The following is a 19481-nucleotide window of genomic DNA, read 5'->3' on the forward strand; positions in this document are numbered from 1 at the left end:
TATGTTGCCAGTCCAGATCCACCTGAGCCATTCCAATCTTAGCAGCCTGATCCACCTGATGGTTGTTCTGATGTTCTTCAGTGGGCTGGCTCGTGGGTATGTGAGCAGCTACATGACGTACTTTTATGACCAGATTCTCTAATCGGGCAGCAGTATCTTGCCACAGTTCAGCAGCCCAGATGGGCTTGCCTGTGCGCTGCCAGTTGCTCTGCTTCCATTGCTGTAGCCACCCCCATAGAGCATTTGCCACCATCCATGAGTCATATAGAGATAGAGTACTGGCCATTTTCCTTGTTCAGCAATATCTAAAGCCAGCTGGATTGCTTTCACCTCTGCAAACTGACTTGATTGACCTTGTCCTTCCGCAGCTTCTGCGACTCGCCATATAGGGCTCCATACAGCTGCTTTCCACCTTCGATGTTTGCCTACAATACGACAGGACCCATCAGGAAACAGGGCATATTGCCTTTCGTTCTCTGGCAGTTTATTAGACGGTGAAGCCTCTTCAGCTCGTGTCACCTCCTCTTCTGGCGATATCCCAAAATCTTTGCCTTCTGGCCAGTCCATGATCACGTCCACAATTCCTGGGCGATTAGGGTTTCCTATTGGAGCCCGCTGTGTGATAAGCACAACCCACTTACTCCACGTAGCATCAGTCGCATGATGTGTAGAGGGGACCCTCCCTTTGAACATCCAGCCCAGCACAGCCAGGAGGAGCTGTGCTTCAGTACCAACCACTTCTGAGGCAGCTCGAACTCCTTCATATGCCGCCAATATCTCCTGTTCAGTTGGAGTATAGCGGGACTCAGATCCCCTATATCCTCGACTCCAAAACCCTAAAGGTCGACCTCGAGTCTCTCCTGGTGCCTTCTGCCAGAGACTCCAGGTAGGGCCATTCTCCCCGGCTGCCGTGTAGAGCACATTCTTAACACCTTGTCCTGCCCGGACTGGCCCGAGGGCTACGGCATGAACTATCTCCTGTTTAGTTTGTTCAAAGGCTTGTCGTTGCTCAGGGCCTCATTTAAAATCGTTTGAGGAACAGGGTTCTGGCCTTTAAATGAGCCGCAGGGGCTTCTTATCAATAAAAAGATGCTTGAAGTTATGAGGAAGATACTATGTTTAGATTTCTTAGGGAAGTGAGTAGTACAGGTAAGGTTTGTGTTATAAATGATTTAGTCCCAAACAGGATTCCAATTCAAATTTACAATTTATTAAGCGAATAGAGGCAAGCAAACAGCGCTGGGTGCGCCGGGAGTCTCTGCTCCACCAAGACGCACGCGGTACAGTTCCTGTTCCTGGTTTAGATCCTGTCCGTTAATACATATTAATGAATAGGCGTGTCTTCTTCAGCGCATGCCCTCTTCTCCTTCTAGAATCTTCTCGACTCTTCCTCAGCGTGATCCTGTTCGCTAATACATATTCATGAATAGGCGTGTCTTCTAATACATATTAATGAATAGGCGTGTCTTCTTCAGCGCACGCCCTCTTCTCCTGCTAGAGTCTTCTCGAATCTTCCTCGGCATGCCCCCAGGATGACCCCAAACCTTATGCATGCACTTTCTATACACAATACTATGCGGTCAGTGGTCAAACTGGTTTGAGCTGATATACCAGCAAAGTAGTTTAACTTTCTCCTGTAAAATACCCCTTTTTATGGTGCAGGAGAAATCCATGAAAGTACAGAAGATTACACTTCATCACACGAATCAGATAAACATATTTCACATTTGCATGCAGTGCTAAACTTGTTAAACATCTTATTTTAGTATAAGTTACTTCTTTAAAAATACTTGGTTGAAGAGGTATATTTGTATTGTTCCTTTAAAGGAAAAATAAACTGCGGGCCTCTGACAAAGTCTGCTCTATGTGTCCAAGTTAGTGTCTCTCCATGCTTCTGGGAGAGTCTTAATCCTACGTTCATGGAGACAAAATAAGTGTTGAAATACTGCAGAGTATTCCATATATTTGTTAAAAGTTTAACAAATTACTGCTTTTGTGTTTTATGCGTTTATCACAAATATCTTGCTCATGAGATACCAAATCTCTTGAAAATCTTTTACATTTGAATCAATACTCTTTTAGAGTCTAGCAAAAGAAAGTATGTTGGCCTGCATTGGTGGTGAAATCTGTAATCAAAGGATAAAAATTGTCAGGAACCTTTAATATCCAGTGAAGGCAAAAATGAAGGAACTCACCATTTTTATGATTTGTATATGTTAACTCCAACTGTTTATCTCTTTTCTGGATTCATTCTTCAGCAGCTTGTTTGTAGCCATCATTAAAGTTATCATGCTGCTTTTTATGGTACAGAATTTGCACATTAATTATGGTTTAGCAGGTTTTTTACCCATGTCTTGGTCCCACCCGCCCCCCCCAACTCTTACAGTGTGAAGAAAACTGTCTTGCTGCAAGATCTCTTTTCAAGCGTCTGTTCACCACCAGAGTGTCTTCAAAGGGAGCTATTGCCTTGTCTTGCTATGTTAACAAACCCAATGAGAAACCAAGGTAAAATGAGTGTAACTCTTGCACTTAGATTTCTTTTTTTTATCAATAAGCATAATGATTTTTGTAACCCAAAATGTCAATACTCTCTATCCTTTTGCCTAACTAAAAACAACACATGCATACAGCCAGTACATAAATATGTTTCTAGTCACATAGGCAAGACTCAAGTTCTCCGTTAGGTTTGAAACAACACAAAAAACATCTTTAAACTTATTTAACTGAAAGAATTAAACGGGTGTCTGTCTTGCTGGAAGTGAGCAATATGTGATTCTTTATAAATATGTAAATCAGCGTCCTCAATTGGTCCTCAATCCTCAGTCCTCCTTGAAGTACTTCAAATCCTTCTTCCCTTTTTTCTACTGCACGGATTTCAGGTGTCTATGTACATTGAATTTCATCATGTTACTGCCCTGTCATTCAGTCTCATAAAGTCCTGGCACAGTTATTCTGACAGCCTACATCCTTACTAGCCTGTCTAACTTAGCATCATCAGCAAAGTGGCTAATCTCACTCTTCACCCCCTTTTTTCACAGGGTTACATTTAGGAATGGACTGGATAGCCCAGGCCTTAGCGCTGATCTCTGCAGAACTGCATCGGCAACTTTCCACCATTGCATGAGTTAACTATTAACTCATATTCCCCTCCCCCATTTCCTATCTGTTAATTATTTATCAGACTACTATTAAGTCATTCTTCTAGGCTTTAGGCTTCTTTTAAGGCTTAAGGTTTCTTTTAAAAGACTTTGGGGGCCTTCGTGAGAAGCCTTTTGGAAATCCCATAGACTATATTAACTAGATCTTCATTGCTCCATTTAAAGTAACAACATGCTTAAAAGGCCTTAAAAAGCTTTTCCCAGGTAAAATAAACTAAACCAAAGTTTGTAGTGCATTTAAAAAATTTGTGTAACATGAGGCAATCCAGTAGTAGATGGTTACTCTGTATGGTATGTAATCCAAAAATCATTGTTTGGACAGCTGGGTCACCTATGCTATGTTACTTACTTCTAATAAAAGGTTCTATGTCTTAACTAAGGCTTTACCATCTGGATTAATTAATTTTGCAGGCTATGTAGTAATAACTCTACATAATAAATACACAGTTGACAGACAATAGGGATTAATTGTTCTGTGGAGGCAATCTGTAAATTTGTTACGGTAATGTGATAAACACTTCAAATACATATAAACCGTTTCTGTGTCCAAAATAATGCAAATATGTACAGGACCACTTAACAAATTTATGAATTATTTATTTTCCAATGTCTTTAATTCTATGTGCATTTTGATCTACCCAGTATGATACTGGTGATTATTTTTCTCAGCTCAGATTGCTTTTATCCAAGATGTTGGGAAGATACCACTGAAAAGATGTTTTGAGAGGTAAACTTGACAGGTACTTTAAGAACACCTTCTTTCCTAATAAATTAAGGAAAACAATCTTTTCATGTGGAAACATCTTTAGTATACATTTGTGATGTGACATTTTCCCTCACTTGCAGCCTTTATAATTTTATATTTTGGCTCTTAAAACTTTTTTCAGTTCAAGTCTACTTAGAATTAGAATGTTAGCAGCAACATTTTAACTATGATCTTGTTTTTAACCCTTGTTTAGCTTTCTCTTCCATTGTATCAAATATTAGCTCTCTGACCTAGGCATAAGTCTGTTTGTCTAGTGCACAATCTGGGTAAAATCTTTGGTTTTGCAAACAAAAAGATTTAAGTAAGAATAAAATTGTTGGCGAAGGTCAACCCACCACACCAGTCTAAGCCAAAATGTTTATTGTAACTTTAGAAATTAATTGTAGGCTTCCTTATGCCATTAATTTGTCCGTAGCGTACATTTAAATACTGGTAAACCTTTTGTATCTGCATTAATAAGTTGTGTGTATACCATTTCAAGCTTTATCTGAGAGAAAATTCCACATTTTCTGTGGGTCCTTATGTAGGTTATATAGTTCAGGGCACAAATACCTGTAACTGGAAGATGTGCACAGAGCCATAAAACATAATACTGACAGGTAGCAATGTAAGAAAAGAATGCGTCCGGCTTGACTTAATGGTTGTAAATAGAAGTTATTACTGACAGAAGATTTGACAGCTGTTGAGCACCACTGAAAGGGGGAGACTTGTCTGGTGTGTGGGCAGTCTTTTCCGATGCAGTTCCTGTGCTGGAAACACGGGGCGGGGACGTTTCCTCAGTAACTTACCGCGGTTGTGATAATTTTACAGGTTAAAGCTTGACCATGATTTTCTGATAAAGATCATGGCACCCCAGAATTGTTAGTTACCAGAGGGACCCTGCTGATGTGAACACTACAGGGGTGGCTGTGCAGATGGAGAAAAGCAAAACGCGTGCCAGTGAACAGGATGGGTTCCCTCTTACTTCCAGCCAATGCAGTGGAAACCAGCTGCCTTGCAGTCAGCCTCCACCTGCTGCAGCAGTCGTGGAGGAAGATGAATTAAACATAGAGGAATAGGGTGGTGACTGAAAGTAACAAAATATCAACCACTAACTCACCAGAATAGATCAATATGCTACAATACGCCTTTGCTAAAGAGGGCACAGTCCGACGAAAGCCCTCCTTTAGCTAGGCAGGCGGGCTAGAAGGCCCAGTCAGCACGAAGCCAAGTTTCCTCAGCTTCCCCTTAGCTTTGCAGGACCAGACCTGGGCTGAATACTGCATCACAAGCCATTCCCTGCCTGTTCTGACCCGCAAGGGTTAGACATATTTATAAAAAGAGGTAACAATAAATTAAGATTAATAGTGTTAGAAAGCGACTAGTACGTAGGCTTTATTTTTAACACATTTTTATTTACTTTACATGTTTCTGGGGCCCATACTTGATAAGTTGTCAGCATTTGCAGGTTTTATTAAATTTATACCTTAAAAAAAACCTGCTGTTTAGAAGTTTGAACCTTCTGAAAGAAAGGACTGAAGCTATGCATAAAAAAAAAAAAATTATTTCCTGTATGGACGAGGTAAATAAAACCCCGTCTGTATTCATGCTGTTTTGTACGCTGCATGGGTATTTTATATGAACATAAAATATAAATAAAACATTAAAAATAGAAAATATTTATAAATATTACAAGATCTTTATTATTTATAATATACTTAAATATTTAGCGTTATAAATATATTTTATATAAATATAATATATAATCATATGTAAATAGAAAATATTTGTAAGTATGTAACATTTTAAAATCTTTTATAAATATTTTAAAATATTTAGAAGTATTTAAAAATAGAATGAACACATGCTGTACGACAGATTATTTCGTACTCCTTCCTTGAAAATAATTCCATAATTTATCAGGGGGAAAATTTTAACAATCAAGCAGAAGTCCTCGTGTCCCTTGCATTCTGTAGAAGGGGATCGCGCAGCACTCCGGTTTTCTCCTTAACCTGCGGTTATGCTGGGGCAAAAAAAAGTGATCCCAACCCCAAGTGTTCGGTAACTGACACGAGAAAACGCCAGCCTTCAGCAGCCGAGACGGCTCCGGCCAGCCCCTCTCCGGCGGCACCACGCCGGCCGGTGCTGCGCGCCCCCGCGGGCCGCGCCCCGCTCCGCAGCCGACCCGCCGCGGCGGCGCAGCAGGCGGGAGAGCGGCCGCTCCCCCGCGCCCGGCCGGAAAAGGGCCGCCGCTCTCCGCCAGCCGGAAGCTGCCGCCCCCGCGGGCAAAGGCCGCTCGGCCGCCGCAGGTGAGGCCGCCTGGGCGGGGCGGCGCAGGTGCCGAGGGCGGCGGGGCGGGGCGCGGGGCCGGGCGCGGCGTGGCGGGTGCTCCCGGGCCGAGCCCCTCACGCGCTCTCCGGTGGGATTGTCCCTTTTCTCCAGCCCGGCGCTCGGCCGCCCCTGGGAGTCCGCGGCCGCTTACTCCCGTCGGGTGAATGAGAAGCGGCCGAGCGGGGCCGGGGGGCGCCTGACGCCGGGCCGAGCGCCGGCCATGTCGAGGAGCGCCGGGTCGGAGGGCGGGCGGCGCGGCAGGCCCCTGCTGCCCCGGGACGCGGAGCCGGGGGCCGCCGCCACCCCCTTGCCGCCACCCCCGCTCCCCCGACAGCCCCCCTTCGGCCCCGGCGCCTACCCCGGGGAGGGCGGCGCCGGCCCCGGCGGGCTGGCGGAGCTTAAGCCGGTCCGGCGGTTCATCCCGGACTCGTGGAAGAACTTCTTCAGAGGGAGACGCAACAACGGCTCCAGCTGGGACGGCACGGCCTCCGACATCAGGTACGTCTCGGAGGGGATCGAATGCTCGCCGCCGCCCTCCCCGCCCCCTCTGCAGCCGGAGCCCAGGTCGCTGGCCGGTTCCTACAAGGATCCTTACGGAGGATCGGGCGGGAGCTACGGCTCGCGGAAGGAGGCCGAAGCCATGCTGCCCGGGGACCCCTTCGGGTCGCTGGAGCACCGCGCTACCACCGGCCAGACGTACAGCGAGCGGGTGGAGGCCTACAACCAGCGGTACGCCTACATGAAGTCCTGGGCCGGCTTGCTCAGGATCCTTTGCGTGGCGGAGCTGCTGCTGGGCGCCGCTGTCTTCGCCTGCGTCACGGCCTACGTGCACAAGGATAACGAGTGGTACAACATGTTCGGGTACTCGCAGCCCTACGGCTATGGGGCCGCCAGTGCCTACGGAGGCTACTCCTACAGTGGACCCAAAACGCCTTTCATCCTGGTGGTGGCGGGAATGGCATGGATAGTCACGATAGTGCTGCTGGTCCTGGGCTTGTCGATGTACTACCGGACTATCCTCCTCGATTCCAACTGGTGGCCTCTGACTGAGTTTGGAATTAACGTGGCCTTGTTCTTTCTGTACATGTCGGCTGCCATAGTGTACGTAAATGATACTAACCGAGGTGGGCTCTGCTATTACCAGCTGTTTAAGACGCCAATAAATGCAGCTTTTTGCCGTGTGGAGGGAGGTCAGACAGCAGCAATCATCTTCTTGTTCATCACGGTGATCATCTATCTAATTAGTGCGGTGGTTTCTCTAAAGTTATGGAGGCACGAAGGAGCCAGGAGGCACAGAGAATTAATGGAACGGGAGGTAAGTCGTGAGTTACCATTTTATATCTACCAGGTATGGTGTGATGAAGAGCAGCTGAAAGTCTGTCTGTGCCTTAGACCAGTCATGTCGCTTGTCTTCTCCACAGCAGGTCCTTTGAGGGTGAACTTTGACCAGTCTTAACAATACTTAGGATCGCCAAATGAAAGCCTTTTTTGAAGATGTCTGATCCAAATTCTTGGTCTTTTTTAAAATTCACTTTGGTAAAGAGCCGGCTCTGTTCTCTTTGCAGTACTCGGCTCTCTTCCTGCGTCAGCTGATGAACTACTTCCCAGTGTGTATTCTCCAAACAAAGGAAGAAATTAACAATGTGCTTGCTCAGCTGCTCAGTAGGGTTAGGCTTAAAGCCACCTACCATTTGTTTGAAGACTGTGCTTTCAGCACATTAAGTGGTATTATGAATGACCATAAGAACGTGAAATACTTACTTTTACTTTGCAAGCCAAACTCCAAGCTACTTCTTTATGTCTCTTCATCTTTCTGTACAACAGTTACCAGACAATAATAGTAATAACAGAGTTGGCTAGATTTTGGTGTCTCAGATTTCAATCAACTTTGTCTTTTTCACATCAAATATTTTGCATTGCTGCTGGCCTTGCCCTTACTAGAAGCATTCAGTACTCACCTGGTTAATGATCAACTGTAACAGAGGGGACTTGTCACTCTCAACTAGAGAATTCAAAGTCATTTGTCTAAAATCTCCTTTATGTGAAAACACAACCAGAAAAACCTTATTAATAAAACTTACTACAGCATAAAAATTAACGTCTGTGAAGCCTACATAAACCTAACTTAAGGAGAGGGTCAGCATTTAAGTGATTTTAGTAGGAGAGTGCAAGTTTTAAAGTTGCATTTCCTCTGCTCACTGGCAGCAGTCTGATTTGCAGCATTTTCATTTAACACTGGTTTCCATTCTACCGTCTTGCATAACACTGAGACTCCCCTTTTGAAAATTACATTGCAGCTCTTTGATAGAAGTTTTTTAACCAACTTTCAGTATGTCTTGCAAGAATGAAGTAGAAGGTATTCAGTCACTCTTCCCTGTTGCTATCCGTGTTCTTGTATTACAGTTCCTTAATTTTTCTAAAGGGGATACTTTCATAACCTAGGTTAGGCTGTGGAGAGTGCTGTGCAAAATAGCAGCTGGTTGAGCTACCTGTCAGTGCACTGTTGTGTTTTCTAGGCAATGAACGGGGCTGCAGCGTGTCAGTGAGTTAATACAGGCTGGAATGTGAAATAATAAAGGAGGCTGGGAAGTGGATGTAGTATTTCCTGCAGGCTGTTCCTTGCAGCTATGCTCTGGGAGATTCTGTTGTTGTTCTGAGTTTTGGGTGGTTGTTTTCATTCCACCATTCTTAAACAGTCTTTAAATCAATTGATCTGAATATATTCCTTACGCTAAATTTCTTCATACCTAAATACAAAAGTAATTCTCTGTACAGCATAATTTTGAAGATTAGATTATAAGAACCTGTGCTTTTGCATACTACTTTTGCTGAAAAATAAAACTTACAGTTCTTTCCATTTTTTGATAGATGAAAACACAGTCCTCTTTTCCAGAAAAGAAGGTAGGAAACAGGAATTTTTCTGTTTACTGATACAGACTGCCTCTGTATGTGGTCTTACCCGCTTTCATGAAGTGACAAGTTCTGTAGCCTTTATCACAGAGTTTGGCAGACATGGCTAGAAGAGCAGGTCGTCTGATACATCATAGGTTTTACACACTCCTGGCTGCCTGCTTATTTTGGAGGAGAGCCAGTGGAAGCGCAGTGGTAGGTGCTCTGTTGAGTTGAGCTTGTTCCTCTGTCTCTGAGGCTGCTTCAAAGATGACCTTGCCAGTTTTGAAGTATGATCAATTTTTGCGCTTCTGATGCACAAAGATGCGGTTGCATACACTACAGAGATTGTATAGGATCTTAACAGCACATGTTGATGATTCTCAGAGGAATTTATGGTGTGCTTATTTCAGTCTTAAATGTCTCCTGTTAGATACTGTGAATTTCCTACCACTGTTTTCTCTGTTGCTTCAGTACTGGATCAGGATCCTTCTTTATGCATTCCAACAAGACTTCACATGCTTTCATTTCTGGATCAGAGGATAAATTGTGCAATAGGAAACAAGGGGAAAAGGGAACCCCAGAGAACTGTGTGATTTCTGTTCATTCATGAATTAGATGGATATCCAAGGAAACTTCCTTAAATTATTTTTTTTTAAGACATGCAAGACAAATCTTGCCAAGCACTGAGAAGTATTTCTTGGTCACTGGTGCTGCTGTTAGGGCAAACTGAAGATGGGTACTGTGTGAGAGACATTACTGTAACTCTTTACTAATTTTCTGATTACAATAAGGCTTGTAAGAAATCTCTGATTTGCTTCTACTGATGCTCAATACTTGTCTCTCTGTCTTCAGATGAGTTGAGTATTTTGTGGTTTATGTATATAGCATTTGAAGTAAAACTGACTTCATTAGGAACTTTTTTTCTTTTAAAACAGTATGAAAGTGATGACAGACCAAGAGAAGAGGTCACTTACAGACAGCTTAAATCAGTGGAAGGAAAACCGGAGCTACTTAATGGTCACATACCTGCAGGCCACATTCCTAAACCTATAGTGATGCCAGACTACTTAGCGTAAGTGACTTGACTGTGATGAACAAGCTTAATGGAGAATACTTGAATGATGTTTTTCACTCAGCATTTCTAATATATGCACTCATGGTTTCTCTGCCATGCATGTGCTGTGGGAACTCATAGTTTTTCATTAAGTTAATGTTAAAAATAGAGAGGACGGGGACCGGTATCAATAGTGTAGAACCAGCAATATAAATAAAGAATCGTAAATATAAAATATAAAAAAAACAACCTACACCCAAACATTAAATGTTAATGCAGAATGTTACAGTCTAGCAAGAACAGTAACTCCTAAAGGAGCAGAAGGCTACCACACAATTTAGAAAAAAATAAAATACGTGGGAAATTACTTGTCTTTTTAGCCCCTGAAATTTGGCTACTGTTGTACTTCCTAAGTGTTAAATCTGTAACATGCTCCCTTTTAAAGGGTAGACCTTTCCATGGTGACGGATGAGATCATAAATTAATTTTTACACTATTTGCCATAGACTAGGGCACAAAGTGAAACACAGGACGTTCCACCTCAATATTAGGAAAATCTTTTTCACTGTGAGGGTTGTCCAGAGAGATTATGGAGTCTCCATCCTTGGAGATACTCAAGAGCCATCTGGACACAGTCCTGGGCAACCGAGTGTAGGTGGTCCTGCTTGAGCAGGGGATTGGACCAGATGACCTCCAGAGGTCCCTTCCGACCTCAGCCATTCTGTCATTCTGTGATTCTGTAATTTCAATGCTTTACATGCATGCAAATTTCAGCACGTTAGAAGATTAGCAAACAGTACAGAAATACACTATCAAGGTGAAGGATCCATGTGTCTGCTGAAGTCCTACCTCTAACTAGTCCTTGAAAACTTTTTTTTAAGGAAATACCCAGCAATTCAAACAAATGAAATGCGAGACCGGTACAAAGCAGTATTCAACGATCAGTTTGCTGAGTATAAAGAACTGTCTGTGGAAGTTCATGCTGTATTAAAAAAGTTTGATGAGCTGGATGCATTGATGAGACAGCTTCCTCACCATCCTGAAAGCATATATGTGAGTACCTGTGAAATGGGCTCATGGAAAACAGGTGTAGTTTTAGGGAGTTTCTGACTGTCTTTAGCTAGGGCACAATGTCTTGTAATGCTGGCAATGACTTTGTGGGAGAGAAGGTTTCCCCAAATATGTTATTTCTTGTTTGGTCGTCAGTCAAGGGTACCAAGTTGCAGTTAAATTGTATATATGTTTTTGTGTTTGTTTTTTTTATGCTACTAGCTTTCAAGTTTGAGTGAGTTGCAGTTAATGTACTTTCACTATTTCTCAAGTACAAAACTCACAACTAAAATGTTACAACTGGAATGGATTGATAAAATGAGAATTTTACTTCTAAGTAGTATTTTGTAGAATTTACATGAAGATATGGAGTACATTCAAAGTGTTTAAAAATGTGTGGCCTCTCTCATTAGGAACAAGAAAGGATATCAAAAGTTCTGCAAGAATACAAGAAGAAGAAAAATGTGAGTGTGTTCAGCTTGACATTACTAGTGGATCTAATGAATAGCAAGGAGAGTGTAAATAGCCAACATTTCTGACACTAGGCACAATTCACTAGCTTGGGGTATCCGTATCTACTATGGGGCTTTGTATATTTTGTCTTTTTAAACAACCTACTCCACTGATGCCAACAACCTGTTCTCAGAATAATTATTCCATTAGTCAGACGGGGGGTGGAGGGGCAGGAACACTCAACAGCTAAGCATTTTCATCTGAGAGTATGTCTCATCTCCTAGCATTCTGCATTCAGAAGACTGGTTATTTTTTGGGATCCAGTTCCCTTATGTTCAGTCTCTGTTGGCTGCATCAGTCAAGTTAACAACTTGAAAACATAGCCTTACCCTTGAAAGGAAATTTTGTATTTTCTTTGTGGCATGGAACTTAGACTCTAAAAATATAATTTTCAGGGTAATCCAAGAGGTTTCACTTTGTCATTTTTAAATGTGGGCACTAAATGTATACCTGCGTTCCATTAAAAACCTGATACACTACAAATACCTTTTTTTTTTTTCCTTCATGGAATTCAAATTTTGTGTCCATGTTAGTAACTTCATTGCTTTTTTGGGGGGAGGGATTTATTAGACATAGCACAACACACCTATAAAATCTAAATTATGTAGTAGGATGTAATTTATATTTGCAGATTCCTATTTAAAACCTGCTCTGTTTGCTAAGTAAGTACAGCATATAAAAGCAGAACCTCTCTTTCCAACCTTTCATGAAGGAAGGGAAAGCAGGATATAAAATTGTGGCCAGGGAAAAAGAATGTGATTTTTGGAGAATATTTATATATTGTCCTTAATTGAGAACATGATCGATAGTAGACTATTCTTGGAAGAGTCTGAAAGTGTAATATTTAATGTATTAATGTAAATGTTTTTGTATTTTTGGCAGGATCCTGCATTTCTGGAGAAAAAGGAGCGTTGTGAATACCTAAAGAATAAGCTTTCTCACATAAAACAACGAATTCAGGACTACGATAAAGTTATGAATTGGAAAGTAGACTCTTAGCTATGCCTTCACTTTGTGGATACTATTTTCTATTTTTTAAATAGATATGCATATTTTAAACTATTTATTTACTCTCAGAACAGTTCAACTATGGGGATTGCTTAATCACTTTGTCACTTACTTAGGTGTTGTACATTACTGGTAGGTTTTGTATGCAGATCCAATTTTAAATCAATGTGATTAAGTTATCAGAAAAGTTTAGAAAATGTGCTAACATTCTGCTTTTATTAGACAGTACACAGCCTGTCCTTTTAAATATGCATGATTTATTTGAAAATACTGTATTTGCAAACTTGGAAAGCCCACTAGAGGAAGCAGTTCTAAATGCCATGTCAAAAGTTTGCACAGAAATGCCATTAACAGTTTCAGATTTTATTTATAGGTGACATCTTAATGATATCAGAAACAGTTGAGCTGTTCTTCTGGCTGGAGTTTGGTGGAGTGCTTAATCATATTGAATAATTTTGGCAAGTTGAAAATTAGTTTAATAAGACTTTTTGTATTGTATTTCCAAATGCTCTGCTGTATGTTAGAAATTACCTGGAATGTCACGCAACAAGAGATGCAAAATAACTTCCTACTTAAGCAGCCATAATATACTGGGGGGCAGGTTGTGTTGGGGTTTTATTGTTTGGTTTTTTGGCAGTTTTTTATTCCCCTCTTTAGAGGTGATGCAACAAATTTAGACATGGCCTTAAAGGAATAGAGGTACAGGATGAGACTCATGTTAGTGTCCCATTAGTGTGGCTGTAGGCCAGTATGCTCTGCATACCTTTTCTGTGTCATCTTAGTAGGAATCCGTGGGTTTAAAGGCAAAATACTTTATTGTTCATCAGCAAGTAACAGGACTTTTTGTCTAGGTACCAGCAGTTTGTGAACTTGACATTCAGAGAGTAAGTACAGCAAAATCAATTTTCATTCAAAGTATAAATTATTAGTATCCTTTATAAGGCCAGGTAAAATGTATTAGACATGCTTTCAAGAGCATATCTGCGTAAATTCAATACATTTTTATATTTTATCTTGGGGATAGGTTTGCATATGCAAATGTTTTTGTAAGCCAGTAAATTTTCTCATTGTATCCTTTTTCACATCTTTGTTTACTTTTTTTACTTACTAAAATTGTTAGAAGCATTGACAGTTTCTTTGTACACTTTCTACAACTGCAATTTGTTTGATCTGAAATACATTTTAATTTGAAAAAAAACACCCACCCAGAGTCTGAAGGATATTTTAATCGGGAAAAAAAAAAAACCCACAAAACACCAGTATATCCATGTTATTCTATTACTTATGAAGGCATTTTGTTAGAAAAAGGTTATTTCAAATTCTTAGTGGCGATCATTTTTTCTTTAAAAGAAAGTTTGCAACTTTTGCCTTAATTTAAAGGCAAGACATCAGGAAAGCTGTTTCCAGTCAGAACAGCAATGGTAGTACCACCTCTGTTCTTCAGCGCTGGAAATGCATTAATATACCTCACTCTGGCAGTCACATCCCTTCTGATTTTTGAGTCCTTATCATTCACGCTGCAATCCTGATGGCTGTAAACCCACTTTTATAAAGTTGTCATTCCAATTTTATCAGCCACTTAATTCCAAGAGTTTTAGTGGATGAAGTAGATAACACAAGACACTATGGGAACACTGAAAGAATTTGAAAACTTGGCCCCTCTTCATTTGAAAACCTTCAGTCTCATCTACCTGGAGGCTGTCTGAATATTTTTATCTGCCTGAAATCAGATGATAGTGCAGTGCTATCCCTCATTCTCCCTCTTTTCGGGTGCCTCTCTGGTACATCTTTCTGTTCTTTCCAAACAAGAAGAAACTTCTGTACCTTACAAAGGAGCTGGGCCAAATGTTTTACACCTATTGTGCTGTATACTTGTTAAACTTTTCTTTGTAAGAGAGGTCCTTGTTGAAATCCCTGCAATCTAAATTACCTCTCACTGTACACCCAGGTGTCTCATTTTTTCTCAGTGGGAGTTCTGGGCATTGCATCAGTACCAGGAGAAAAAGGTTAATCCACGCTTAAGGATCAGCTAATGGTTATAAAGTGCTGAACAGAAGCTGAGACTGATGTTTTCTTTGGACGATTCACAACCTGCACCGTTAATAGGTCTTCCTCCCATAGGACCCAGTTCCAGGCTCCCTTTGACAGTGGTCTGAATTTCAGTCTCTGAGAGGAACTGGCTCCTGGCCCTTCAGACAGTGCCTGCATAGCTTCTGCAGAACCATCAAACTTCTTTCCTGCTAAGTTTCTAACAAACGGGTTGGGAAAAGGGGACACGATGCCTGTGGCTGGAATGAGGAGATAAACCAAGTGGAGACAGCTATGCATGGATTGCTCCATGTTGCCCAGCAAGGGGCCACAGGTGTGGCTGAGTGGATTTTCCAAAAGCTGGGAGAGAAGGTAGGTAGGAAGAGTCCCTTCTGCCAGCCTTTTGGGTTTCAAATACGGTTAGCACAGTGCCTGGCAGTGGGCCATGCTGAGCGTGGAGCCTCAGAAGAAGGCATTTACCTTCACAGCTTAGGAAGTTTGGTATTGCAACACGTTGCAACTACTGCAGTAAATTACTTGCTCAGTCCCGGATCTGTTAACGGACTTGAGCACTTCTAAGCAGGCACGTTCGGTGCATGCAGTTGGTGAGCTGGTTTTGTGCTCTAACCTGTCAATGAAGGACTGAAAAGGGACTTGTCAACAGTGGTGTGAACATGCCAAAGAAAAAATGCTAATCTAAGAAACATTTTTATGTCTCAGAGAAATTCAGATTAATGAAATAAGAATTAATGGCTGGAAGTTGAAGCCAGTCAAATGCAAGACAGAAATTAGGAAGAAATTGACTGAGTTACAATCAGAACTGTCAGGAAAAGTGGTCTCTTGATACCTTTAAGGAACAGAAGGTATACTTCAGACAAAACTGAAGTTATTAGATGATTATCACCTAGGTATCTCTATGCAGTCTCTCTGTTGTTGCATGTACATGTAAACAGTCTGCTATGTGGTCTTACCTGTACGACTGGGTTTTTGCAGAAGGTACTTAACATCCGTTGGAAACTTCCCAAGTAATACTGCCCTACGTCAGTGGGCATACAGCTTCCACTTTCAGTTACAGCTTGTCCTCAGACACTGGGTGTATGTAACAAGAGCTTTTATCCTTCGGTCTTCCTCTAAGAAAATACATGCCCAGCTCCACAGATCAACAAAGGGAAATGTCCAAGAGACTTACAGTTTCCAGGAATACAATAGTTTTCAAACTGGACTCAATAAAAGGACTTTTTTTTTTTTGACTTGATAAATGCCTGGATATCCTTGATTAAGATAACTGTGGCAACATCTGCATACTCTTTACTAATCTGTACATTTTTGCAGGGCAGATAAAGCAGTGCCTAACAAATGTAACCAAAAGTTTGTATTGCATAGTAGGGTGGACTAGCTTTCATGACAGCATATGAGCTAAAAGATACTCGTGGCAATGAAAATCTAATTGATTTGAAATTTTAGAAGAAGCTATCCAGTATTTAGTTTATTAATCTCAAAATTGTGATGGGATTTGAAGCATTTGGACAATCATAATCTACAAAATGATTGTATATTCTGTGCTCCTGTCCAGCATTGAAATTCTTGCCCTAACAATAAAAGATACCCCTGTTCTGAAAGAGGTCTCATTTCTCTCTTTTATTAAAACTGTCAGCTTGCAGCCATTTTTCCATTTTGTCGTTTTATAAATTGGACTTTTTCCTTCTTCAGAAAGGATGGCATGTGATCTAATGGAAGTAGATCTAACTACGACTTTATTTCTGTTCCTAGAAGCAAATCTTGACTTCTTAAACTAAAGAATTCCCCTTTTTCCATCTTCAGTAGTTGTCATTGCTTTCCTTCAAAATATCTTGGATTTTTCCTAGACATGGTTTAATTGAAGGCTAATTCATTTCTCCACTTTCCCCCCTATATTCATAAATTTATCCTGATAAATGCAACAGGCTGAATGATACAGAATTGGTAAGTTTTTCCCCATTCCTATTTAAGGAAATGTTACTATTCTAAATGTTTTCTTCATCATTTATTGTTTTACTTGGATGCAGAGTGACACCCCTTAGAAACGGATGCTCAGCAACTTTCCTGTAATTCAAGAGGGCAAACACAGTCTTGGCCCACTTCCAGTATCGAGTAAATTTCTGATTGCTCTGCAGAGAAATGGGCTAAAACTGTCTCTAGGCTTTATTGAACTAATCTTCACCGTGATGCATATGAAATGGAAACTCTTGATGACATGAGATGGATCGGTGCTGCACAGAATTATTTTAGGTGGAAGCAAAATATACTCATGTAATATCAAAATACCCGAAACTAATTTATTAGCTCTTCTTGTATTTTGATGTTAATCTGAAAAGGTCTCAAACTCTTTCTGCACATGGAAGAGTACACCTTTGCGTAACTGCATTTTCTTTTTGCTTGCATTGTGGGAAAGCAAACATTTGCAAATTTTTAAAACTACATGTAATTTTCACTCTAACAAAATAAAATAATTTGAGACATTTGTACAGTTCTAGAACCTGTTTAAATATAAAGACCCTGTGGAATTACCAGAACATGTAAAATGCTATGATGTATTCTTTCAACCTGAAAGAGTGCTTATTCCCTACTATTCCTAAAGTATGTGCACTCTGTAAATGTCATTGTGTTTCTTCCTCTCTACCTATCATTGAGTAGTTACAGTAATTTTCCATTTCTACCAATGTGTGTAGTATTCTCCTCTGGAGATACATTAAAATTACATATAAGCTTGTGTAAATTATATGTAACTAATTTTTTTCTTTTTCACAGCAGATTTCAGATCTTCGTAGTTTTGAATGTTTCATAGTTCTTATCCTGTTCTTGTATTAGCAAGTTTGTTCTACTAACAAATCTGTCCCTCTGTTCCCTTAAACTCTTGTATATTTTTTCTTCCCTGCTGCCTCATTCTCACAAATGCCAATCCATCCTATGGCAACATGTTGTTACCATGTTGTGTTCTCAAGCACTGACATTAATCCATACAACTGAAAATGCTTTTCTTGTCTTTAAACAAATCATCCTCTATGTTTAACAACATGAACTAGCTGCTATTATAAACCCCTGAATGTAGGGACCATATTGTGCTTCATTTGGCATCAACTGGTATGATATTACTGCAGAATTGTTTGTCAATTTCTGGGCATAGCAAAGTGGGGGTAATAGAAGAAAGTTACTGTTACAGTTAAATGTAGTTTTATGATCTTTAGTACAGTAGTTGTGAGAGGTGATTAGTTAACATCTATAAATATAAGTACATTTTCAGTGTTAGAAGCACAACATGTTTTCTGCCCGCATATGAAGATAATCACTATTACAAGTGCTTCAGGTTTCTTACGTGTACAGAAAATAAAAGCCCCTCCTGGACCTGTATACCAGAAAAACCCTGGTATTTCTACTGGGTGCTAAAACCGTAATTTATTTTCTTCTTCATGCTTTCTTTTAGCGTCTAGTCAGTTTTGTGTATGCAAACAAAATAGCCTATTGTCCTATTTTGAAAAACAAGTGAAAAGGAAAAGCTGTAGCTTCAGGAGGTGTTCATCTATAAGCAATCCCTGTATTACATCATCTTCTAGTCTAGATTTGTGCTAATTTATAAACCAAAAATAAACCTTTTAAAGTTGCATTGGCATGTATGGTTTGAACTCCTCCAACCCTGTATCCTGACCAGGCACTGCTCTACTACATTAACCTATATATCAAAATCTCTCTGCTGTAATGTAAGGACAAGAGCTGCTGGATATAAGAGTCCTTCTCGTATCTTTCTGGCTGCCTTTAAAAATAAATTGTATGCTTGCAAAGGAGACAAACTAAAGATATCTGAAAAATGGAATGTACGCAACAGTGAAAAAACGACATTTTCTTTGGTCGGAGCAATTGGCACACTTGCTCAATGGAACATGAAGGATCCTGACACACTTCTTAAATGCAATTGCGAGTTAATTGTTCACAGCTTTGTAGCGATAGTTCATTAAATGAAATCCCCAAAGAAAGCTATCGCAGCAAAACAAGAACTCAGCCTCAGAGGAGTGATTCCGAGTATGGTAAGATTATTCTGCACATTTGCAAAAACATGTATTACTCCACCACTCGGTGTGCCGCCATGAGCATATTAAAATCACAGAGAATACACCCTGAACTTCACAGCAATGAATGAATTCCAAGTTCGGTATTTTCGAACAGGGTTAAAGCAGTGCTTTTGTTACAGGGATAATGGGCAGTTATTTTAATTAAGTAACTGATGTTTGTAACTATGCATTACAATTCAATGTTACAGTATATTTAAATAATGGTCTTTTTTTTCCAGACTCCTGGACTTTCTCTTAATTACTGAAAGTACCTCAGTTAATTACGGAAATACCACGAAAGGCCAGATAGTCCTGGCGACCGGTCCCCGAGATGAGCGCGGGACGGTTTGACCTGACAGAACTTACCGCGGTCTCTATGCCCACGCCAGTGACGTAGCCACGAAGCGTTTTCGCTACGCTACCATCCTTTTAATAAATTAAGTGGAGTATTTTGATGTTGTTGTGAAAAATATCCTGTATTTAATGATAGCTGCAGCAGTATTTTCCTCAGCTTGAGACGCCGCGGAAGAGCCGCTAAGCAGCCGGATAGCTTCACTCCCGTCTCCCCCCAAGGATCCGTGTCCCGTCTGGCGGTGAGACTGGGGTGGGCGGGTGCGGCC

The 19481-nt window shown here is 40.9% G+C and overlaps 1 protein-coding gene across 1 annotated transcript; it reads left to right on the forward strand.

The window, feature by feature from the left end:
- Positions 1–6454: 6454 nt before the first annotated feature.
- On the forward strand, positions 6455–12742 carry MARVELD2 (MARVEL domain containing 2; the record flags this gene model as incomplete). Its single annotated transcript, XM_082013326.1, has 6 exons — positions 6455–7549; positions 9103–9135; positions 10062–10198; positions 11062–11233; positions 11644–11694; positions 12626–12742. 6 exons carry the CDS (start codon positions 6455–6457, stop codon positions 12740–12742), a joined length of 1605 nt encoding a protein of 534 aa, XP_081869452.1.
- Between the last annotated feature and the right edge of the window lie 6739 nt (positions 12743–19481).

Source organism: Phaethon aethereus (genome assembly GCF_964289735.1).
Source record: "Phaethon aethereus genome assembly, chromosome: Z".
Taxonomy (NCBI): Eukaryota; Metazoa; Chordata; class Aves; order Phaethontiformes; family Phaethontidae; genus Phaethon; species Phaethon aethereus.